The following is a 24,977-nucleotide window of genomic DNA, read 5'->3' as shown; positions in this document are numbered from 1 at the left end:
CCGCTTATGCAAAGATCTGATAGAAAGTTAGCATGTCTGTAAACTTGTCTGGTTTTCCAGCTGTGTCAGTTGGTCTAACAAGAGATATTGCCTCGCTTATTGCTTCAAACCTCACTTATCATATAAAAAATATGCAATTCATAAACAAAATTCACCCTGGAAAAGTTGCTCTTCCCTGCGTGTCCCTGCAGTAGGTATGCCATTTAGCTTCTTAGTAAGCACCTCTGTTTTTTAACATCAACTCTCTGCTCTTTTTTGAATGCATACCAAATACCTGTTTTGTGAGAACATTTCTGCTGCACAAATAAGAACAATCAGCACCTATAATTTATTTTTTAAATGTATGCATCTCTATCAGTACAGCTTGTCTGGGTGATTTATTAAGGAGCCACTTTCTCTTGTGATACTGCATTTGCTTTTGTAGCTCCTATATATTTTCTCCAAGGGTGGATGAAAGAGAACATAAGGATCATTTCATTTATGTTTACTGGAGTCCTTGTGGTCAAAAGTTTAAAAATTTTTTAGTTGCAACTACATGGAAACTGAGATTCTCTAAAATTAAAGTTGTTTCCTTGCAATATTTTCAGTCAACAAGGTGTCAGATTATCAGGGGCAACTTTGACATTTGAAAAGCCTGAGTGACCAGACTGGTTTTTGGAGTTCTCCAGCATCACCAACTGTGAATCTTGTGCTCTGCAACAGGGACACAAGGCTGCTCTGCCACTGCTCTAGCATTCTCAAACAGAAAAATATTAATCCATGTAACTAAAGAAGAGATGCAAAATTCAGAATTAGGTTCACTTTCTAGCTCTGTCAGAAATTCGCTGGTTCGCTTGAACAAGTAACTTAAAATTCATTCTTAAATTCCTTATCTATTCCTTTCTCACATCTTGTCTGTTTATTCATACTTGGGTTTTTCACTACTGTTTTCTTTATTAAGTGGCTAGCAAGACACCAAAAACTCATCTGATGCCTTGAAACACTAATTTACCACACAAGAAATAACAGGATAGCAGTACTAGAAAATTTGAGTAAAATTAGCTGTTAATTTTAATCTCTTTTTGAACAATTCCCTGAGTTCAAATCAGAAATGCTGCAGAACTATTCAATCTTTTAGAAGTCCAAACAACTAAATCTGTGAATTAGGAAAGTATTTTATTTTAAAGAATTTAATGAAATAATGTTTTCCTTTCACTGACATACTAGTCATGTTTTAAGTGGGAAATACAGCATTGTTCAACCTGAAGGAAAAAAGAGAACAGGGGGGGTTTACAGTGATGACTACATTATTTTCCTCAGGTTACTGTGAAACTGAATAATGGAATCAGGGATTTTTCAACTTCAGTGACACTGAAACAGAGTCTCTGTGATGGCAGGTGGCACCGAATTGCAGGTTGGTAAAACATGATTGTCCTCTAAGTGAGGTGACATAGGCCAGCTGTCCCTCCCCAGATATCCATCTCCATGGGCTAGTGCACCGGGAAGGAGGTCATGTTTTCAGTTCTTTCTTTTCATCTGCCAAGATGAAAGTTTGTGTGAAAAAAAGACAGTTGTATCCCTCCCTCAGACACAGGACCTGTAGAGCTTCATAGGAAGAACAAGCAAAGATGGAAGCTCCTTGTTCAAAGAACACAAGAATTGCTGGCAATCTTTCCTAAGTTGTATACCAGATTATATTCTCCTTTTCCCAACTAGAGGTTAAATAAGTTGGAAGAATGTAGTAGGCACAAGTATATGTTGCCCTTAAATGTCAAATAACAGGACAGATCTGTGAGGCCACACAGGGAGATGTCTATAGTCAGGATTTTGCCCCTGTGCCAGACAGCCATCCTTTTTTCCTGGATTTGAAAGTCAAAAAGAATTTCTAAATGTCAGGCACTTTGAACTGTCAGGAACTTTGAACCTTCCTGTCTAGATGCTTGCTTGGGGTATCTCCCAGTGCACATTCAGAAGAGACTTGAATGTGCACCCTTTCCCTATGCATTCTGGTTTCCTTTTGAAAGAAACCCAGGGACACACGCAGGGAGGAAACCTCACTGTGTTCTAGTAAATCCCCTGTTAGCAATGATTTGGCAAAGTTTTTCTAAGCCACGTGCCATTGTGTGCTCATACCCTACAGCATAGACCCTGCTGCCAACAATCAAGAGCCCCACTCAGCAGCACCCTTGCTCCTACACTGTATCTTCCATTGGCCCTGCTCTGTGCCAGAATCTACCCAAGTACTGTCACTGATATTGATGGCTCACACCCAAGCTAGCAAACACTAAATCAAACTACTCAGATCAGATAAGTCCTGTCTGTCATAGAAAACTCATGTGCTACTTCTTACAGTCTGCTTGATCACTGTTCCTTCTCCTTTCAGTCATTAGAGATGCTAATGTGGTGCAGCTGGATGTAGACTCTGAAGTCAACCATGTGGTAGGGCCACTAAATCCAAGAGCAATTGACCACAGGGAGCCAGTGTTTATTGGAGGTGTACCAGGTAAGTTTTTGGCAGCTTTGTGGTATGTTGTTCTCAAATTCCAATACGGTTTCCAGAGAAAGCATAGACTTGGATTTAATTTATAAAAACAACAAAATATATCTCGTGTGAACAATGTGTAAAATCCCAAGGCTTGAGAGCTGATCAGAAATGTTCCACCTCTTTTCTCTAAAAGAAAAAAGTGCTGCTTCATTGAAATTAAAACATTCACAGTTGCTGGAGGGTTAAGTATGGACTCAGTAGAGAAGTCAGCTAGCTAGAAAACAAATAGCTTTTTTCCACTTTCCAGTATGGCCTTACTGTATTTTCAAGAAGTGATTGATTTGTTTATTTATGGGATTGGAAACCCATTGTTACTGGAGTCCTAAGGTTTAGTTGCTAGTAAGTTTCCTTCTTCTTCTTCAAGCAATAGCATCTTGGAATACAAGACAAAACATGAAGATTCTTTTTCTTACTAGTGATTTCTATTGCACAGATGTCTGCTAATGTGAATTTGTGACTCACAGACCATCTGTGTAGCGTGGGCCAAGATTACTACATTTACTTCCCTTATTCAACAGACAGAGCTACTCTGTTGGGCTTCATATACAAACTGTAATCAACACTACATGATTCAATTTTTAAGTCATCTCCTATACGTTTCTCATTGGAAACATGCAGCATTATTTCTCTGTGCCTGGCATGTCAATCATGAACAGATCCAACTACAAAATTTAGTATATTGCTTATCTTGGATTAGTGGCTTGAGTGCAAGATGTTCTCATCCATGCCACGCTAGCAGGAGGAAAAATGAGCCTAAAAGGAATAATAAAATCTATGTGCAGATGCCTGTTCATTCTTTAAATCCAAACTGGAATTTTACTAGGTCAGAACTTTTCCCAGAGAGGTAATATAAAGTGCTGATTGCAAATGCTGTTCTGCTTCATAATAGAGCCTTCTATTTCTACATTAATTATAGAATACTAAAGCAATGCCATACATTGGCTCAGTAATGCTGTTAACACTCTGGCACAGTAAAATCTTACAATGAACTTCACAACAACAAAGAAGATATAATGCTAACTAATACAATGTAAATACAGTAAATTAAATGCAAATTAACAAATCAGACACAGATGACAATACATGTAATGTTAAAAGAAACTACTAACATGCACCCTGGGATTCAGCTAGGCTGTTACTTAAAAGAAAATGTAGTTGTCAAAAAATGCAAGACTATTGACTAGTTAGTATTAGCAGTTTTACAGGAGTATAGATAACTCCCCATACCTATTCTCATGGCCTCTAGGGCACTGGCAGTAGTCCAGACATTCTAAAAGACCCACAGAAGATTCAGCAGAGTTGCAGTTAGCAGCAAATTGAAAAGATTCTGCCACCAAACCGACTATTTGGGTCATCATGAGCTCTAATATTTTTTTCTTTTTTTAAATCTGCTTATTCCAGAGTCTCTGCTAACATCCAGCCTGACTACACGCAACTCCTTCATTGGCTGCATTCGGAACTTCATGATTGATGAAAAACCAGTGAGTTTTAGTAAAGCAGCTTTGGTTAGTGGTGCTGTAAGCATCAACACATGTCCAGCAGCCTGATAGTGCACTGCCTCCATCCTGTAAAGTTCCTTAGACCACAGAAAGAAAAACAGAACAAAAGAAACCATATTCATCAGGAGAAGAAGAATGAAAATACCAAGGATCGATCTACAGAAAGCAGTATGTTTAGGGGTCACTTGTAATTTCTGCGTGCAAACAAAAATCACTGAAGAATAAAGGGCTGTTGCTTCTGCACTTCTCTTACTATACCACAAGAGTGAGCTTTACCACTTCTTATAGTGTATGTGTGGCCAGTCTGTTACATGAAAATGTGAGATTATAAAAGACATGAAAACTATATTAAATATGTTACTTTCGAGATAGATCCTCTACATCATTTCATTCCATACCTTAGGTCACACTTTGTTTCACAGGAAAAGATCTGCTAATGCACATTAAAGAATAAAGCTAGACAATAGACTTACATCACAAATAAGTGTATTCAAATATATATATATATATTTTTTAATTTTTCATTCAACTGATTTATAGATTCCTCAATTAAAATGGGGGGCAGAGAGCATAACAGTTATGTAAGCTTACAAACAATGAAAAACTAAAATTTTTATTCCACTTCTAGACTTCATGGATATATTCTAGCACAACATGAAGATAGGATGTACATATTTTAAGACAGACACTTCATTTACCTAAACTAGGTAATTTTAGAGCAATGCTTGCCTTACATAGGAAGGAAGGGAAAAGAGAAAATTCAAAATTTCAGATTTTTTCTCTGAATTTTTAAATGCACTTATACACAAACACAGCACTGAATCCACAATCTGATTATAATCTCATTTGCAATAATATAACACAAGCAAGCACAAAGCATAGAAAAGACAATCATAGTCACAGGTTCAGGCAAATCCCTTATCACATCAAATCATCACTTCCTTGTGAGACTGCTGCAGGACTTCAGTTTACAGCAGTAATTCTTAAACTAGGAACATGTTCCTGTGGAATATATTCCAGAAGATACAGTGCTGTGGAAGAACTGGAGGTGAAATAGGAAGATGTAAACAGAAGGCGAAGGGCTGCAAATCTGAGCTATGTTAAAACCATAGAAGGTAGATGTAAATTAATTCTAGGCTTTTGCTCACAGTGGGCTTGAGCATCAGACACAAGTCACTTGCAAAACTTAGTCTCTTCAGTGATAACCTACAAGGCATCCAAGACATTTAGCTTCCTTTTCATTAAAGAATAAACTACCGTTGACAGAAAGTTTTATGATTGCTGGAAAAATTATTGTTGGAATCAATATGCAACAACCTCCAGACTAAAAATAAATAGGAGCTCATCTGGAAAACACACAAGTGACAACTGGAATCCAAAGATCTTGAATCTATGGACAGCTAGAGCAATCACCAGAATAAGATCCATGTGTCAGCACTTATCAGTAGCTTCCCTACTACACTCTCAATAGGAAGTTCTGACAGATTGAAGTCATCTTGGCTCATTCTAGGTAAAGTATTGCAAGCTGTAGACAGACAGGTACAGGGACTTTCTGGCAGCTGGGACCACATCGCTGCCTCTCAACTTCTCTCTGGAGTTCAGTGTTGGGTGGTGAGTGGACGAGAGAAGATAGTGTGGCTCCAGCAGTCACTGCTTACCCTTCCACTAGCCTTGTCAGCTCTGCTCATGCTTTCAGCCCCCTGCCTGTTTTAACTGCCTTCTCCTGGACATGTCTTCCATTCTGTTCCCTGCAACTCTTGGGCAATACACTCCCAAGACTGATTCCCTTCCCAATAGCAGAGGGAAGCCCCCTACTTCTGGGAGTGGTATGTAGCCCACTCTTTTCATAACTCCCTAGCCCACTGTTCATAGTTGAGAAGCAATCAGTATGAGCACCTATCGCTCTGCAGTCTCCCCAAACCAAGCACATCATGGGTCCCCAAACCCAGTTACCTTCAAACACCGTCTTTCTCTCAGATACTAAAACCAGTACACCTGCGCAGCTCCTTCCTGCTCCCACCTACTACCCAGACTCTGAACAGAAAACATTTAGGGCTTTTGGTTTGGGAACTTTTTATTATTTGGGGTTGATGAGTGAGCTGGGTTCCCAGTGGGTGGGTACCAGAGGCCATGGTGTCAGCACTGTGCAGTTGGGAGCAGGGATAAAAAAGGAAGAATGAAGTCTCTCTCCTTCTAGTGGCAGTGAGTTGTTAGGTTGGCTCAATCAGTCCCATGAGACCATAACCTGAGCTAAGCTTCCTCAGGCCCTGGTCTCCAGGACCCTATTTCTGGAGAGGAAAGAAGAGCAGATTCTCTGCTTAGATAGGTTCATTATAAAGATTACTGAAATTCCTTTCCAGGTTGTCTGCAGCTGCTAAGCAGAGATAGCCAGGAATAGCATATGCTTGTGCCCTCTAAGAGCATCACAGTTTAGCAAATTCTGGTATTAAGTGGAGCACTGTATTTTAACTAGTATACACATATTCAGAACATTTTTCCATCTTACACCTACTTCAAACTAAAGTATATTTTCTCATAGCCACATCCAAGCTCTGTGAATAAATAATATTTTTCTTAGATATATTAGCTGCAATGAGATTTGGGTTTATTCAGTGGATTTACATTTAAGAATGACTTTTCTGATTAACCAGTCCTTTGCATACTTTTTATATGGAAAACTAAAAACACAGTAAAATAGTATGTGAATAAAAAACACATGAAAATATATAAACTGCTACCATTCAATTTACTTCTCTTTACTATATCATCGACTAAACAAATGCACGATATCTTCCTCAATTTCCCTTTCTAGGCCTCAGAGATGTAGATTTTCCCTCTGCAGAACAGCGTTTCCAAAGAAAAATATTATAAATCATAGGATACTTGATGACTTGAGAGAGAGTAGAATAATGCAAATTTCCCTGCCCCAAACATCCACATGGACCTTGAAATTACCATTACATATGCACCAAAGAAAGTCTGTATGTGATGCGTTACATTACACACACCTCTGCATTTATTTCAAAGCTTCTGGTGCTTAAGAGAAGGCAATTGCCTAAGCAGAAATCTTCCTAGAATTCAATTTGTCTTCTGTATCTATCTTAAAACTTACAGCTCCAAAGTACAAAACTCTTCATCTACAAAGATTTGGGAAAAAAACTCCAGATTCTGAGGTACATTGTCAGATTGTCCATTTGCATTTTCAATATTAATATAACTACCTCAATTCTGCAGAAAGCTGACAAAAAAATGACAATTCTGCATAAAGCTGACAAAAAATGAGTGCTGATCCTAAGGAGATTATACATTTCCTCTGCCACCTTCAAAGTTTTGGTAAGTACCGTTAGAGCCATTATCTAATTCAGGGCTACAGCTATGCTGTTATTATATCACGGAATACTCTGAAACTTGACATTTGCATGGCTATATAAGAAAGAAACCAATTTCAAGTTTAAATACTCAACAAATTGCTTCAAAATAGAGATTCTAATTAGAATTTCTGGCCCTTCTTTCTCTAAATTCTGAAAATCTGTAGAGATCTCCCATAGTTAAAGGTTCTTACCAACCTTTCCTTCCCCTCAAGGTTCAAGATTATGGACAACAGCCTGAATGAAAAATGAAAGATGTAGCATTACAGGTCTGACAGTAATTCCTCAAGAGTCAGCCATTCTAAGGAAAAAAAAAAATCGTATGTGAATTAAGCCATGATATAAATCAAAGACTAACATTAGCTCAAATTCCAGCATATTCTTCCTATAGCAGCATGTGGCCTAAATAGTCAAATGGCTGTCATTAAAAAGATGCTGAAAGCGTAACACATGCATTTAAGTTGGCTTTTGTTGTGGTTGGGATTTAAGAGTTATTCACAGATTCACAGTGGTCCATGTCAACTCATTTCCTTTCAACAACATACTAAGTTATTCCTACAATTCAATTATTCAATTAGTGTTCCAAAGCTGTGGAATTCTTTCACTGTATAGCATCAACAACATCAAGTCACTGAGAAAATAAGGGTAAGAAACACATAGTAGTGTAAGACTGATTAAATGATTAACATAGGCAAAAAGTCTCTGAGGGGACCCGACTAGATTCATGCATTTACGTTATGGCAAATGAAGTACAGTTTCATCTACAAATGAAACATAAAGTCAGTGTGTGATTATTTCTTTCATAGTTGAGCTGCCTGTTTCACTAAAGCTCTGAGCACATTCATCAAGCCAAACCGGTTATTACGCTTCCACTTCCTGCCTTTGGACCTCCTTTGGAAGCTAAAAAACATTCCCATATGAATATGAATCACAGTTGCATCTCTGATTCACAGTGTTTCCCAGCTCAGTGAGAATAATCACTTTACATTTGCCATCACTGAACCCTTAATGGCATATTGGAAGCCAAAGCACAGGATTTCTTGTTGCAATCTCATGTTCAATGGAGCAAATCCCATTAACTTCAATCTTAATGGGATGTAGAGCACAAAAACTACAGCTAATTGAAAGTACAAGTAGAAAGTATAGCTAACTTAAACAAGAAAGCTAGTCAGATACAGTAATATTAGGAGACTTCTGTAGACTTTAAATCAAGCTTTAGAATGCTTACAAGCAATGTTGTACTGCTTTTAGCCTAAGTAAGGCCAAAAAGATGTGAAGGGAAACTTTAAGGACATGACAGTAGGCAAGAAGTATATAACAGTTTCACATCCAGCAGCCAGAACACACCACAGCCTACATGTTTGGACCAGTTCAGGTAAGCAGAGGAAACAAAATCAAGCTACAGGTTACATCTAATCTGTCTGGAGAGAGGTGAGAATTTACTGTCTGCTTTCCTGATTAATATTGATGTAGTTTTACACCAGTGATTAATTTATAAAAGAAGTGTTTGAGGCAGTATTACTCTGTTCATGCTAAACTTTCCACCTGCCTGTAACACTGAAGCCATTGGCCTTTTGCAACTTCAAACATGGAGCTTGAGAAAGCTTGGGCCACTTATTAATTTTTCTTTGGAACAAAACAAATTTTCAGTACATGGACTCTTCTCTTTCAATTAAGATTTTAAAAATTAGTCTTGAGATGTATTTCTTTTATATAATGCATTGCTGTTATTATATTTTCTGCAATACATAGTTAACCTTCCCAGGGAAGTTTTTTAAGACAGTCATTTGGCATAACTTTATTAGGAATGTACAAGGCATCTCTGCTGGAACCTATGTCATGCCCAGGAGTCAGCACCATGGTTTCTCCAGAGCAAATAAAGGATTAAGATACACTTCACATTTCTATTAAGAAATTCATTTAGCAAATATTGTTTGCACACTGTGGTGGGTTGACTCTGGCTGGATGCCAGGTGCCCACCAGAGCTGCTCTATTACTCCCCTTCTCAGCTGGACAGGGGAGAGAAAACACAATGAAAGTCTTGTGAGTCAAGATAAGGACAAGAATAGATCACCCACCAATTACTGTCATGGGCAAAAGAGACTTGACTTGGGGAAATTAATTTAATTTATTATCAATCAAAATCAGAGTAGGATAATGAGAAATAAAACCAAATCTTAAAACACCTTTCCCTCAGCCCTCTCTTCTTCCTTGGCTCAAATTAACTCCCAATTTCTCCACCTCCCCCCTATCAGCAGCACAGAGGGACAGGGAACAGGGGTTGTGGTTAGTTCATCACACATTATCTCTGCCATTCCTTCCTCCTCAGGGGAGGACTCCTCACACTTTGCCCCTGCTCCAGCCTGGGGTCACTCCCATAGGAGACAGCTCTCCATGAGCTTCTCCAACGTGAGTCCTTCCAACAGGCTGCAGTTCTTCACTAACTGCTCCAGTGTGGGTCACTTCCACAGTGTACAGTCCTTCAGGAACAGACTGCTCCAGCATGGGTCCCTCATGGGTCACAAGTCCTGCCAGCAAACCTGCTCCAGCTTGGGCTCCTCTCACCATGGGTCCAGAAGTTCTGCCAGAAGCCTGCTCCAGCATGGGCTCTCCACGGGCTCACAGCCTCCTTGGGGCATCCATCTGCCCTGACGTGGGATCATCCATGGGCTGCAAGCAGGTATCTGCTCCATGTGGATGTCCATGGGCTGCAAGGGTACAGCCAGCCTCACTATGGTCTGCCTGGACCACTTCCTTCCTTACGCTCCTCCTTCAATGACCTTGGTGTCTGCAGAGCTGTTTCTTTCACATATTCTCACTCCTCTGTCCAGCTGCAATTGATGTTGCACCAGTTTTTCTTCCCGTTCTTAAGTACATTATCACAGAGGCACTACCACCATTACTGATGGACTCAGGTTTGGCCAGCAGTGGGTCCGTCTTCGAGTCAGCTGGCATTGGCTCTATTGGATATGGGGGAAGCTTCTAGCACCATCTCACAGAAGCCACCTCTGTACCTCCCCTGTTACCAAGACCTTGCTACACAAACTCAATGCACACACCAGCACCACAAACAAAATATCTGGAAAAAGCATATTTTCTTGGATAGTTTCAGCCATAAAACCTAACGAACTGGATTACATAGAAGCACTTTTGTTCTCCCACAAGAAGCAGAAGTGCCATGTGTCACGAGAGCTCTCTGAGTGACTGCTTTGCATATCACACATCCTTTACATCATTTTGCAGCATAGCTATGCTGTGAGCCACTCACCATGCTGAGACAATAGCATCTCTGTGTTTCTCATCTCTCCTTTCTAGTCCTGAAGTTGCTATGTTCGACACATAAGCTGAAGCAGCTCCCAATTGCACTGTGAACAATTATTTGCAAAAGAAATACAAAACAGAGCTTAACAAAAAACTTAAGTTACAAGACTGACGGGAGGGTACCTTATTACAGCATTTCCATATGACCATTTTTTTCATTTCATTTTTAGTTTGTATTTTCATATCATTTGGCACATTTCACACCATCACTCTGAATAATGTATTTGGGGAAAATAAAACATATCACACATTTTTAGCCATAGGAGGTAATAAACTGGATTGTGTGTCGATTCTTCTGCTCTCCCATAGACAGACTTCATTTTAGGTCTCTGCCGTGTCTTCAGTACTTGGGCTTTAGCAGAGACCCTGTAGCCCCTGAGACGTTCACCCTCAAGGCTACACCTGAATACCTCACCACCCATTGCCATACTGCCAGACAGGCGAAAGGACAGCTTGCTGCTCCCTCAGCTGCTCTCCAGCGCATACTTATTCTTATACCAAACCCCGAATCTTTTAGGCACAGTCGCGACCATCAGAACCAACACCCCAACGCCGCTGCCTTGGACTGGCGGCCGTTGGACGGCTGCCTCAGGCTGCAGGCGAGGCACAGCTCCCCCCCCTGCCTGCCCAATGGAACGTCCCACTCGCGACGGGAAGGCGGCGAGCAGCTTAAACCAACGGGTGGGATGTTCCACCGCTGGAGGAAGGCGGGGCGGAGGAGTTGGCGCCGTTGGAAGAGCCTTTCCCTCCGCCGCGGCCGCTAAGGGGGCGTGGCTTCCGGGTGCCGAGTTCGAAAGAGGAGGTGGCGGGCAGCTGTCTGGCCATGACCCAGTCGGTGGTGGTGCAGGGTAAGGGGTCGTGGCGCCCAGAGCCCTCCCCTGCGCCCCTTCCCCAGCCCTGACCCGTGTCTCTCCCCTTTGCAGTGGGCCAGTGCGGGAACCAGGTGGGCTGCCGCTTCTGGGACCTGGCGCTGCGGGAGCATGCCGCCGTCAACAAGGTAACGGCACCGCTTCTCCCCGGCCTCGCCTCTGGCCGCCGCTGGCCTGAGGGGAGCGGAGTGGCCGTTGGGCCGAGCCGCCTTCCGCGCTCGGCGTGGGGAGGCCGCGGGGGCCCTCGCTGCGTTCCGTGTTCTTTCCTGCGGCTGCAAAGTACTGTACTTGTAAAGCTGCTCCGTTACCAACTAAACTGTCCCCAGGTTTTTATCCTGTTTAACAAAACGTCTGTAATTGGGGTGTTGATCGACAGCCGGCTGGACATGAGCCAGCAGTGTGCCCAGGTGGTCAAAAAGGCCAATAGCGTCCTGACTTGTATCAGTAATAGCGTGGCCAGCAGGACTAAATAAGTGATCATGCCACTGTACTTGGCACTGGTGAGGCCACACCTTGAATCCTGTGTTCAGTTTTGGGCCCTTCATCATAAGAAGGACATTGAAATACTAGAGAGAGTGCAGAGGAGGGTGCCTGGAGCACAAGTCTGCTGAGGAGCAGCTGAGGGAGCTGGGGCTGTTTTGCCTGAAGAAAAGGAGGCTGAGGGGAGACCTGATCACTCTTTACAACTACCTGAAAGGAGGTTCTAGCATGGAGAGTGTTGGTCTCATCTCCCAAGTAGCAAGTGATAGAACAAGAGGAAATGGCCTCAAGTTGCACCAGAGAAGGTTTAGATTGAATATTAGGAAATAGTTCTTCACAGAAAGGGTTGTCAGGCATTGGAACAAGCCACCCAGAGAAGTGTGTGCATCACCATCCCCAAGAGTGTTTAAAAAGCGTTTAGATGAGGTTCTTAGGGACATGGTTTAGTGCTAGAGTTAGGTTAAGTTATGGTTGGATTCAATGATCCTTAGTGTCTCTTCCAAATGAAATGATTCTACGATTCTAATTCAGATCAAGTTTCTCAAGCCTTTCCACTTTGAAAAGCCCAGGGTATCTCCTTAATGGCAGACGTTATCAGGGTGAGTCAATGCAGGTTCTTTGCCACTGGCAGCAGATCACACCAGCAGCCCATCGAAGCCCACCCTTCTCCATGTTAGTGCCTTACTGTACAGCTGTGCTGACCAAAACAGCAGCATAAAGAGGGCAGAGGATTGTGCCAAGTACCCTGAACAGAAATGTGCTCTTCTTGCCATGACTGTAAAGGTGCTATTTCCTGGTGAACACTGTATGTGAACAGATAATAATGAGCAGCCCTTCTCAATGCTTTCTGTTGGAGCAGCTGTAAAAAGGCAGTGGATGATATTCACATGCATGTGGAGAGTCTCTTGGTTTTAGTGTTGTAGCAAACAGTGACTTCCAAATTCTGCTTCATCAGGTCCATGGGAGTATGTTAAGCAGTCTGTAAAAATAATGATATTAAAGTATTTACACTTGTCAGGTCTCTAGCTTTATGGTGGGGTAAGTAATTCCAATGCGGCCCCTCAGCAGGGAGTTTAAGAATCACTGATACAGTGTGATGTGGTCTCCTTTCCACAGAACTTCATGGGCATAAGTGCCATTGGCATGGAGCTGTCCCGGTGTTCTATCAGTAATGAGCTGAGTCACCCGAACAGTAGCTATTTGATTTAATAATTGAATTGGGATCTTCAGTAAAATCCTGAATCTTTATAAGTGAAGAAAGACTAGTTGTTTAATCTTGTGCTGAAAAATTAATTACCTAGTTACATTCTCCTGTCAGTTTTTAATATCAAGCTGATGCTTCAATGAAATGTTCTTTTTAGTGCTCACTAGAGCTAGTTGGAGTCAACAAGAAGGTCACTCTGTTTTGAGTGGGAGGTTTGACAGGTGGCCTTCAGAGGTCCCTTCCAACTTAAGTTATTCTATGAAAAAGCGCTGAGAATTTCTTATGTTGCACATCATCTAATGTCATGTTGTTTCCTTTTAGAAAGGAATTTATGATGAGGCATTAAGCAGTTTCTTTAGGAATGTAGATACAAGGTAAGTCTTCTTATCAAGCAGCTCAGGAGTTTAACACAGTAGATCAACAATTCTAGTATCTTAAGTTACAGTTTTCTTTATTTCAGGTCGTATTTAGTTTGTGCTAGAAAAAGGTTTTGCTTTTTTTTATTCTCCTCATAACACTGTCTCTACCTTTGCATTTTAACTATACTTACTTAGTAGTTAAAGCTGTTGATGTTGGATTTGTTTTCCTTTCCTTCTGTCCCAAAAGAGGACAGTCAGGTTCTGATAGTTTTTGCTGTTGTGAATCATGATCAGGCCGCAAGCCCTCTGAATACCAGCTTAACAGCATTTATTGAAGAGTTGTAAGAGGAATTGTACATAAGATAGTCAGAAAAGGTCATGCCAGTTTTTAAATCCCTTTTATCTGACTGGTTTATTACATGAAGAATGGTGGCTATGATTTATTAATGCTGTTAAGACCATTCAGTCATCTCTTGTCTGTCCAGTTCCAAAAATTCTTGCAGTTTGCAAGAATAAAACAGTTGTGAAACCGCCAAATTTATAATGGACAGGTTGGCTGTGATAGAAACATCTGTTTTCTCTCTGTAAAGAGGAGGGACTTAACATAGCGAATACTGTAGAAATTTCCAGGAAGATTTACCTACCTGTGAAACAGAAGAATGATCATTAAAATTTCATCTTTTCTTGGAGCTGTTCATTTTCCTTTGGAAACAATTTCCACTTTTAATTGTAGGCTTGAACCATCATTTAATTAGGGAGAGTCGCTTCAAACTCTTGCTCAGGGTGTGAGGTTTTGGTCTTTTGTTATTGTTGTGGGGTTTTTTTTAGTTTAATGAGAAATAATTAGTTTATCTCTCAGGTTGGTGAAAGCATAAAACCCTGGGTCAGAAAATTGACAAACTTTGGTCTTCTATGTGATACCATACCACTGTTCAAAATAATTAATCCAGGTGGGTTATTCTGTTAGAATGCCTGTAGAATTGCTACAGAGCAGAGGCTGTATCTGAGAGTAAACTTTCAGTGCTTACCTTTTCAGCTTCTGAAGTACTGCTTAGGACATTTCTCATTGAGATCGGGTCCTGTAATTGTATTATATTAGAGCATTATGAGATCTTTCTTAGCTGCATGTTCAGGGTGTTTCCATTTGTTTGTATTGCAAGAGTCCTCTGAACACAAAAGATTAAGTAGGGAATCTTATTGTAATATATATTGCCTTATTTTCTATTATGATTCTGAGCTTGATTTTTTTTTTTTTATTTTTTTTTTTTCAGAAGTGGTGGTGATAGTCCTGATATTTACAAAGGAAAAATCTGCTCTTTAAAAGCACGAGTAAGGCAGTCTATAAAGGTCATTCATTTTACATTGCAAATTTGTGTCCAACTGTGTAGGAATTTTCATAAGGTCCTTATAATTCCATATGTTTTTAAATACTACTTTAAATAGTAACATTTCTAGTAGTAACTTTCATAGTTCAGCGGAGTAGTGCAGTTCACTGCCAGTCTTGTTGAGTAATTTAAATTATAATTTTAATAAATTGATTTCAGACATTACCAACCAAGGTTTTATATTAATTTCCTAAGGAATACATTTATTTGAATCACCTAAAGTGATTAACAAGCAAGAAAACTTGAAGCATAAAAATGCTTTAATGTATTTATTCCTAAGTACTTAGGCAAAATATAATATTTTTTTTTAAATTGCATTATCTGAAAAGATGTCCTGTTGAATGACTTCTGGCAAATCAGCCAAGGTGAATCCAGTTGGTCTTCTAGTTAACGACTGAAAAAAGGTTTCTCTGGAGCTCAGTAGAAACAACATACCTTTTATATTGTAAATATTTTTATATTTTTTGTGTTATTACTTTGAAGAGTTGTTTGCTTACTGACTGAATTTTTATTCTTTCTCAAAGGCACTGTTGATTGACATGGAGGAGGGTGTGGTAAATGAAATTCTTCAGGGACCATTGAGGGATGTGTTTGATAGCAAGCAGCTTATCACAGATGTTTCTGGTTCAGGAAACAACTGGTGAGAACCTCTTCAGAAAGCATTTCTTAGCAGTTAATTAGAAGGCATTTGAAAAGGGAAATTATAACAGTAGCTTTCTGGCTCGTTCTACTGCACCTGGGGAGCTTCAGCATATTACTAGTAAACTTTGGAGTCACTGTTGCCTTGAGGAGGACTTTGAAAAGCCTTTTACAGAAGGAAGATTCTGCTGATATATCATTTTATCTATATTTTATTCCTCTTTTTTTAAAATTTCCTTTTTTCAAAAGAACATGCTTTTTGTTTTTGTTTCTTTGGTATTGAGCTGCTTCCATTGCTCAGTCAAAGCCATAATCTAGTTTGAGACTGTGTAACTAGTGTGGAAATGAGATATATGAACAAATGCACTTCTGATTTCTAAGGACCACAGAGTCTGGCTTTGTGCATATAAACTACATTCACTCTCATTTCATAATTGCAATTTGATCATCCGGTGTGGGAGCTTATTTCCTTGTCAGTACACGGTAACAGTGCACGCTCCAAAGCTGTGACCTTAGTGCCGCTTGCATCCTCAAAATTAGAACTATATCCTGACCACTATATTCACATGATGTAGTCACAGCTTAGCAACTCGTACAAATTAGGTGTTTCACCCAGCTCTGGACTCTGAACTCGAAAAATGTCAAATAGGATGAGGTAAAATAAAAAATTGAAAGACTGATTGTTGGATTTTTTTTTTTTAAAGTACTTTTCATATCTTCAGGGCTGTAGGTCATAAGCTATATGGCTCTCAGTACCGAGAAAACATTGTGGAAAAGCTGAGGAAAACTGCAGAACATTGTGACTGTCTACAGTGTTTTTTTATAATTCATTCTATGGGAGGTGGTAAGTAATTTTTTTAATGGTTAGTATGATTTCAGCAGCCACAGGTGAAAAATAATAACTTGGATCTTGAAAAGATGATCAATCTAATAATCAACATCATCAGAATACAGAATAAAAAAAATTAACACAGTCCTGTTAAATGGACCTGTATTTATTTATTATTTGTTTTGTTAGAACATTGAGGAGCCCTAATAATGAGCTAAGGTAAGTGCTACCCAGAACAAAAATACAGCTAAAATTTTAGATATGAGGCAGTGGGTGGATCAAGATGGGCACCAAACACAAGGAAACACTGAGGTATTACTGATCAGAAGGAGGGACAGTCGCTTCAGAACAGACATAATTGTTGTAATTAAGTTATTTTTAATAGTGGGTATAGAGTTGTCCAAAAGGCTTTGAAAGAGACTTCTAGTGTTGCTTAACTTTAGAAAAACTTGGTTTTTTCTGTATTCCTTCCATATAATTCTCTTGAGTCTGGTCTGGCTACTTTCTTAATAAACCAGAAGGGAGAATCCGTTGCAGTGACAGTTTTGTCGTTACTGTATTTGCCACTAAGCCTTTCTCCCTCAGAAACATTGGGTGGGGCATCTATTATAACTCATTATGATGTTGAAAAAGACACAGAAAATAGCTCTAAATATGAAGTAGGATTTTTCTCAAGGGCCTTTTTTTGTGACCATTTGCTTAATTTGAGAGACCCTGCAAATTTCTGTTGTTGCCAAAAATTGCTGTCTTGTTTACAGATGAAATTGTCTGCTGCTGAGAGTGTTAGCTGCCCGAGACAGAAAAAACACAGTTCAGTTCTGTGATTTGAAGTCGGTGCTATGTGCTTAGTGCTAATGAGGAAAAAAGTGTGTGCGCTGAGGGAAAGGGGTTATTGTGTTTTCACTAGAGAAGAAAAATTTCTAAAACCCCCAAAGGAAAGTAATTGTTTGGGGCAGCTCAGTGTTTTTGAGCAAATGTTTTATTTCAAAATTCAAATTAAAGATTTTAAAATAAGTAATAAAAACACTAGGTCAGAAAAATGTTGGTTGCATGATATAGGACTTTGTGGTTTGCCGAAGTTTGAGATTGTATACTTCATCCTGTCTGGTATACTATGGGAAATACTTTTATCACTTAATCATTTTCCTCTCTGGGAACAACCTTCCTGCCTTTATTTACATCTGAGTAGCCTCCACTGTCAGCCAAATGCTTCAGAAAACATTCATTAATATATAGAATTAGCATTGTATGTTTCCAACATAGGAGACTTAAGGCTTGTGATAACATAGAGAATCTTTTCTCTCATTCTGTCTCCATTCATAATTAGGGACAGGATCTGGTCTTGGAACTTTTGTGCTAAATTTGCTTGAGGATGAATTCCCAGAAGTATATCGATTTGTGACTTCGGTTTATCCCTCTGGTGAAGATGATGTTATTACTTCTCCATATAATAGTGTTCTGGCTATGAGGGAGCTTAATGAACATGCAGACTGTGTGCTACCAATAGAGAATGAAGTAAGAAACAATATTCTATTTCTGTCAACTTTTTTATTAGACTGTACATAGGAAATGTTTCTTCCTTCTGTGTATTGATTTCTGTGCCAAGTCTTAAGCATAAATTCATTTTTTAAAATAATAATTGAACTCGTAACTCACTTGCAGGCTTTGAAATTAATATGTGTATGACTAAAAAGTTGCTCGGCACCTTCAAAGTAGTCTAGAGTGATTTTTTTTTTTTCATGTCTATTTCAAGGTAAACAGTGAAAAGCTGCTATTTACTGAGGTTGAGAGTCTTTTATTCTGTTGACAACAAATTTGTGCATAGTATTAGTAGAGTCCTGCAAGGGAAGTGGCTGACCACTCAAATTCTGACAGATTTGACTTTACTGATTGGGGATATTTGCATCACAGGCACAACTGACCACACAAACCACTAGACTTATTTGAATCTAACTTCAATTCTGTTGCTGTTTGCTGCTGGAAAGAAAAAAACAAACAAACAAAAGTGAAATGTATTTAGAGAATATATTTTTGCTTTCACAGGAATGATGAGAATTTAAAATGTAATTTTAGAAGATGAGGGTTTTGAATAGTAGAATAAAATTCAGACTTCTGAGTCAAGTTGTGTTCATGTTTGTGACGTGTAAGCAACAGACTTTTAGAAACACTTCAGTCAATGGGAATTGGTCAAAAGTCGGACTTGTATATATCGAAGGTATAATCTTTGAGCTATCAGTAACAGGTCTAAGCTTTTTCTTGAAGACTAATTGAAATGAAAAATTGGGGTACTGAATTTGAAAACTCAGTGCTCAAGACTTTTTATATGCTTTTTTTTTCTTCCCTCTCTCAAAGTCTCTGTTTGATATAGTTAATAAAATTCATCAGATGACCAATTCTGGGAAGCTGGGGTCAACTGTGAAGCAAAACAGCTTGGTAACATCAAGTGCAAGCAGTACAAAAACTGTACAAGAGAAGCCATTTGATGCAATGAATAATATCGTAGCCAACTTGCTGCTGAACCTGACAAGGTAAAGTTACAGGTTATTCCTCTGTAAAAGTAATATCGTTAAAGGTGGTGTATGCTACAGATATGCAGGCCTGCATCAATTCAAAGAGTATTGTTTTCCATTTGATGTAAGTCACCTCCCTTTAAGAGTAACTAAATGTTGGAAGTATTCGAATTGCAGTGGTGTTTCTCTAGCCATGATAGTTTTAGAACTGAAGTGAGACAACATTTATAGGCAGAAGGATATTTTCTTCCATTAATGCTTAATGGAGCTCAGTGAGGTTTGCATTTCTAGGTCAATTGTGTTATTTCATAAATACCATCAGACCATTGTTGCTCCTAAATTGTCTGTAGCTGTGAGAAACTCCTAGTGAAATATACTTGTGGAGTATTGGCCTGCTTTTCTTTTAAACAGCTTGTCAGGAATGCTAAGTCATGCATGCTTTATTATAGCCTATTTATTAAAACTAGTATTCAGCAGCTGTGTGCATATACTGAAAAACAGAGCTAAAGACTGCAATTGGGAAACTTAAGGCCTCATTCTTCATGATTAATTGTTCTATAATGAGAAGTATAAGGAAATAAGATATAGCACTGTTACTGCCAAACGTGAAAGCTTAGTAATTATACATGAACTGTTTCTTGAATGGTGTGTTGTTTTACTGTTTCGTTGCAGGGAACAATTGAAAAATAGATTTAATGAATGTTTACCTTATAGAAATAATTTACTTAGTTTATAACAGTTTTATAATAGTTGGTTAATTTTTCAGCTCTGCTAGGTTTGAAGGTTCCCTTAACATGGATCTTAATGAAATCAGCATGAATTTGGTTCCATTTCCTCGACTTCATTACTTGGTTTCAAGCTTGACTCCTCTGTATACGCTGGCTGATGTTAATGTACCTTCTAGAAAGTAAGAAAAAAATATTATGGAAGCTTTACATTTGAAACTTAATTTCTGATTCTTCCATAGTTTTCATTTTTTAAATTCCATTCTATAGCAAAGTAGAAGTTCTAAAAGTTTTAAGTCTGCCACATTTTCAAATTTGTCCTGCATGTTTTGAGAACATCCTTTGTTTCCCTTTTCTCTGTAATGGCTGAGCAAGTAAACTTGAAATGTATTTTTGTTCTCTGCTGGGAAACGTTTCTGTTGGAAAAATGTATTACTTACATGATAGCTAGAACCTACATCACAAGTTCTTTTGAGTAACAGTTTGCAGTTGACTCACAATATACTTTAAAGACAAACATGGAATTAACTAGACTCCTTGGGAAGTAATGGCGTCTTACTTCAGTCTGGAGATAAAGTGAGCCTATTTAACAGCTTATTGTAACGATAAGCTGTTGCTTGTCAAATTTTGCAAGATGATTTATCCAATTGAAATGGCAGAGAAATAATAAATTAGAATAGATTTCACTGGTTGTATTGAGTTTAAGTCAGCAAAAGGTCCAAATAGTGATAGAGGCAGTTAAGGGTAAGTGATGGAAGTAGGCAAAATGGAGAAGAGGGCAGCACCACCCTTTTTCTGCGATAGTAAGCTGTGACGATCAGTTGGATCTCTTGAAACAGTACTCTGAGGAGACAACACAGTGCTGGAGGGAAGGTGACAGATGCTCAGTCATTCATGTTTCAGAATGAAGTGGGAAGAGTAGTATTTTTGTCTCCTTTATTTAGTTATTTTTTAATAGGCAAATTGTGGTAGACGTGATTAAAAAAAAAAAAAGTAGAGATGATATATCCAGCTAATTTGGAACAAATGGAAAGAATAGCTTAGATGTTATGGGTTCAAAGAGACCTCCTCAAGACTCCGTCTTTGATATCCCACAGTACAGTGGAATTTGCTTGAGGAGGTAAAGAGAGGAAGAATATCATCTGCTGTATCATCTTCTAAAGCAGTCATACATTATAAAATTCTAGTAAGTATAGTCTGTCTTTTCCTAACTCTTTAATTAAAATCAATATAGTTACATGATTCATTGATCTTTTTAAATAGTAAAGTGTAACAGACAGAAAATAATTTCTGTAGGGGTCAGCAGCACTTCAGTGTTCCTTGCTAGATCCTTCATAAGCAATGAGATTTTCTTCTCTAATTGTCATATATCCAGAACTTCAAATATTTAAATCATTTTGCGTATTTAAATACCTTGTAACCTTTGGCTCATAATTTCCTTAATAAGGGTCTCTTAATCTGTCCATTTCTCTGACTTTGGACTCAACAGTGGGTTGTAGCTTGAGAGGAAAAATGGATCTGATCTGTTTTTAAAAACTTCCAGTGCCAACGTATGTACATATAAAGGTTTGAATCCTTTTTTCTGCCATTCATCATCCCAGGTTAAAATTACCTTTAATTTCAGGATTTTGTGAACTTTTAAGCCCTGATGGTGGGCATTCTGAAGAACTTCAGCAGCCTGCTTTAATAAGAGTAGATAACTCTTTTCTTTCCACCCAGGTTGGATCAGATGTTTTCAGATGCTTTTAGCAGAGATCATCAACTAATTCAAGCAGATCCAAAGCACAGCCTCTACCTTGCCTGTGCACTTCTCGTTCGAGGAAATGTGCAGGTTTCAGACCTTCGCAGAAATATTGAAAGGTTTGTAATTCCACACTAATTAGTCATGGTACTTGTTATTGAAACTGTTATCAGTTGTCCAGAGCACTCCCACTTTTCACGTGGAGCATTTCTATACTAAATCAGTTTACTCAGAAATATTTTTCTAAATTTCAGAAAGGACAAAAATACTTTGCTTAGTGAGTTAGAATAAGTCACAGCATTCTTGGATTTCCAAATAAAGGGAGCTGACTAGATGATGTGCTCTGTTCCTCCCATTCTCAAAAATGCATAAGAACACAAAGCGCAACCTTCCAGAGGTCTCCTGCCAGTAAGCATGTTGGAGGAGTAGGTTCTGTAGTCCAAGTTTTTCTCTGAACAGGACCCCTCTTTCTTTCATGGTTACTCTTGTGTAGGTAGGCAATCATCCCTATTTTAACAACTCTCTATTATTAGCACTGTTTTCTATCTTTCACATTATTGGTCTACATAGTTATAACAGGAAAGGCAGGGAAGCTTCATATACGGGCAGACGGGGACATGGGGAAAACTTCTGAGAATCAAAAACATTTTACTTCTAAACTCCGGGTATACTGATTGTCTCTGCACGGTATTAATCTGTCCCTCTCCTAAGTCTCAGACTGGTTGCAGTCCCTTTTATAGAAATAACATGCTTCTAACTTTACTTTTCAAACCATGATACATTAACAAAACAAAATGAGTGTTTGAAGTTCAAATTCAAAATAGATACGCTGTTTTAGTCTGAAGTCTGAAATGTCTTATTCAAAATGCTAGTTATAAGTGTCTATCTTAGTCCTGAAAGCCTTAATGTTAACATTTTCAGACTATTTGTTAGCTAAGGAATATTAGGCTTTGTGTTATTTACTTTCCTTAGGTAACTATGAATTTTGGTATCACAGGTTGAAACCTTCCCTACACTTTGTCTCCTGGAATCAAGAGGGCTGGAAAACTGGTTTGTGTTCAGTACCTCCTGTGGGCCATTCCCATTCCCTTCTGGCTTTAGCAAATAACACCTGTGTGAAACCAACTTTTATTGAACTTAAAGACAGATTTATGAAGCTCTACAAGAAAAAGGTACAACTCTGTCATCACTGTAACATCCATAGCCACCCATCACTGTGCACTGTGGGTATCTGTTCCACCTTCTCCCACTCCCTCTTCATTGACCTTGATGTTTTCAGAGCTGTTTCACATTTTTCTCACTCCTCTCTCCCACAGCTGTTATGCAGCAGTTTTTACCCATTCTTGAATAGGTTATCAACAGAGGCACTGCCAGTATCACTGATGCACTCAGCTTTGGCCAGCAGCAGGTCCACCTTAGAGGTGGCTGGTGCTGTCTCTGTCCAATATGGAGCAACTCCCGGTGTCTTTTTGCAAAAGCCACCCCTGCAGCGCCTCTTTCCAATCCCCCCACCTTGCCATGTAAACCAAATACCCAGTCAGGTGTACCCAAGAAGAGAGAATATAAAAAGATGGATATCTGAAAAATTAGTAATATCAACTGTGATTCCATGGGGGATTTCTACTAATGTTGCCAAGTATTCAAGCAAGGGAAGGCATGATACAGGTCTTTAAATGTACTTTCTACAGTGCTTGCACTCCCCTCTTCAGCACAGGCTAAATGATACTTATTAAGCCAAAGGAATTAGGTGCCAAAAAGAAGGGTAACACTTTTTATTCTGATAGGCTCACCTTCACCATTATCTGCATATAGACGGGATGGAGCAAAGCTGTTTTGCTGAGGCTGTATCATCTTTGTCTGACCTAATACAAGAGTACAATGAACTGGATGCCACAAAAAATGGGCCTAGAACAGATCCACCAAGACTGAAGATAGCTGTTTAAAGAAGGAAGAACTGATTTAAACAAACAAACAAAAAAAATCCCTCAAGCGGCCAACAACTTCAGTTAACCAGAATGAAGTGCAATGCACATTGTCATTCCAAAGTGAGACTGGGACAGCGGCTTCCTCAGCTCTCTGAGAGATGTCATGTTAAGTGACAGGCCCAGCCTGTAAGAAAGATTTGAAGGCACCTAATTATGGTGGATATCTGTAAGAGCATCTAACTGTAGAGTAAATTGACATACTGTACGCTGTAAAGAGAAGAAAGAGAGGTTGTAGCAGCCAAAAATGTAGTTCTTTTCTCAGACTTGCAGTTTATGGTAAACTAAAGGCAGGCCTTCCTTCAAAGAAGGATCACCATTGCTAGATTTGTTTTTTAGCAAGCAACTATGAAGAGAAGAAAGCAAGATGAAAGCATGTCTCTGATGAAAATGGTCTCTTAAACTTGACAGGATGCTCGTCACTTCAGAATGCTCTAAGCTATGTTCATAGTTTTAATATTTTTGCTTCTATGTTGTACTTAACTGTATAAGAGTATTCTGAGTTTATATCAAAATTAGCGATATTGTAAAATTCAACAAAACACATTTTGTTTCAAGTATTATACTTGGAGTATTAATTAACATATTATTTTAATGATTCATATTCATGAATGCTGAGTTGCACTTGACAATGAGATAATACAAAATACCTCTGAGCAAAACATGTACTTATTATGAAATTATAATGACTGTTTGAAGAACAAAGTCTATATGCTTAAAGGAATGCAAGTAAAATTGAGTTTAAAATATTTATAATTACAAGGGTAAAGAGACTTTTATATTACAGTAAGACTTTTTACAAAATAGAATGTACAGCTATTTCCAGTTGCTTGCCAGCCTTGGATGTCTAAGAGCAGCAAGACTAGTTACAAATCAGAATGTATCAATGCGATGATTTCTTAAAGCGTGGAGTTCTTCTAGCAGAGCTGGAGTGGGTATATAAGTAAGCACAATTTTCAATGGATAAGTCCAGGACTATTCAATAAAACATTTTTACAATATTTGAAAGCTTTTTTTTTTTTTTAAGAAAACATTCTGAAAATAGTCATTTCATTGAAATTTTGCAGTTCTGTTATCTGCAGGTGTCCACTTATTTTTTCCTTTACAAGCGTGCATTGTTTATATTAACAACACTAGAGGAAGATTATCTGCTGCAAAAAGCAATCTGTTCTTAAAATTGACTTCTCATGTTTGAAACAGCATTTGTGTTTTACTCTTGCAGATACATAGGAGAAATGTTAATTTGAGAATCAAGAATGATAGATGAAGTATTACAGGGTAATCTTTTTTCTAATAAGCCAGTCGGGGCATCTGTGAACTTACATGTATTTGTGGGTAAGAACTTGTTATAGTGGGGTACAAAGCTGTCTTGCTGTGTTTTTACAATTACCAAAAGTTCTCATTTTGACAATACTAGGGTTATATACCTACTTCTCAATAATGTATTTCAATATAAAAACAATTAAGTTTAAAAAGATGCACTCTTACCTGCATTTTCCATGTGCTATTTAAAAAATGAGCATTCACATATGTAGTTCCACT

General features: G+C 38.7%; 2 protein-coding genes across 2 annotated transcripts in view; both read left to right on the top strand.

Moving 5' to 3' along the window:
* LAMA4 (laminin subunit alpha 4) overlaps nt 1–4,071 on the top strand; it is a gene marked incomplete at its 3' end in the record, with an annotated part of 97,440 nt that extends 93,369 nt beyond the window's left edge. Inside the window, exons 36-38 of the mRNA XM_080342087.1 lie at nt 1,300–1,393; nt 2,363–2,482; nt 3,926–4,071. Coding sequence (XP_080198213.1) covers nt 1,300–1,393; nt 2,363–2,482; nt 3,926–4,071 — 360 coding nt within the window. The remainder of the gene's footprint in view (nt 1–1,299; nt 1,394–2,362; nt 2,483–3,925) is intronic.
* A 7,449-nt stretch (nt 4,072–11,520) lies between these two features.
* Nucleotides 11,521–23,396, top strand: TUBE1 (tubulin epsilon 1; the record flags this gene model as incomplete). Its single annotated transcript, XM_080342468.1, has 12 exons — nt 11,521–11,560; nt 11,636–11,709; nt 13,587–13,639; nt 14,896–14,953; nt 15,534–15,649; nt 16,371–16,492; nt 17,805–17,992; nt 18,830–19,005; nt 19,754–19,894; nt 21,432–21,572; nt 22,451–22,625; nt 23,238–23,396. The coding sequence occupies exons 1-12, from the start codon at nt 11,536–11,538 to the stop codon at nt 23,394–23,396; spliced, it is 1,428 nt and encodes a 475-aa protein (XP_080198594.1). The 5' UTR covers nt 11,521–11,535.
* Nucleotides 23,397–24,977: the final 1,581 nt, after the last annotated feature.

This window comes from Nesoenas mayeri, assembly GCF_963082525.1.
Source record: "Nesoenas mayeri genome assembly, chromosome: 3".
Taxonomy (NCBI): Eukaryota; Metazoa; Chordata; class Aves; order Columbiformes; family Columbidae; genus Nesoenas; species Nesoenas mayeri.
Note: the sequence above shows the minus strand (reverse complement) of the source record. Positions and strands in the feature narration are given on the sequence as shown.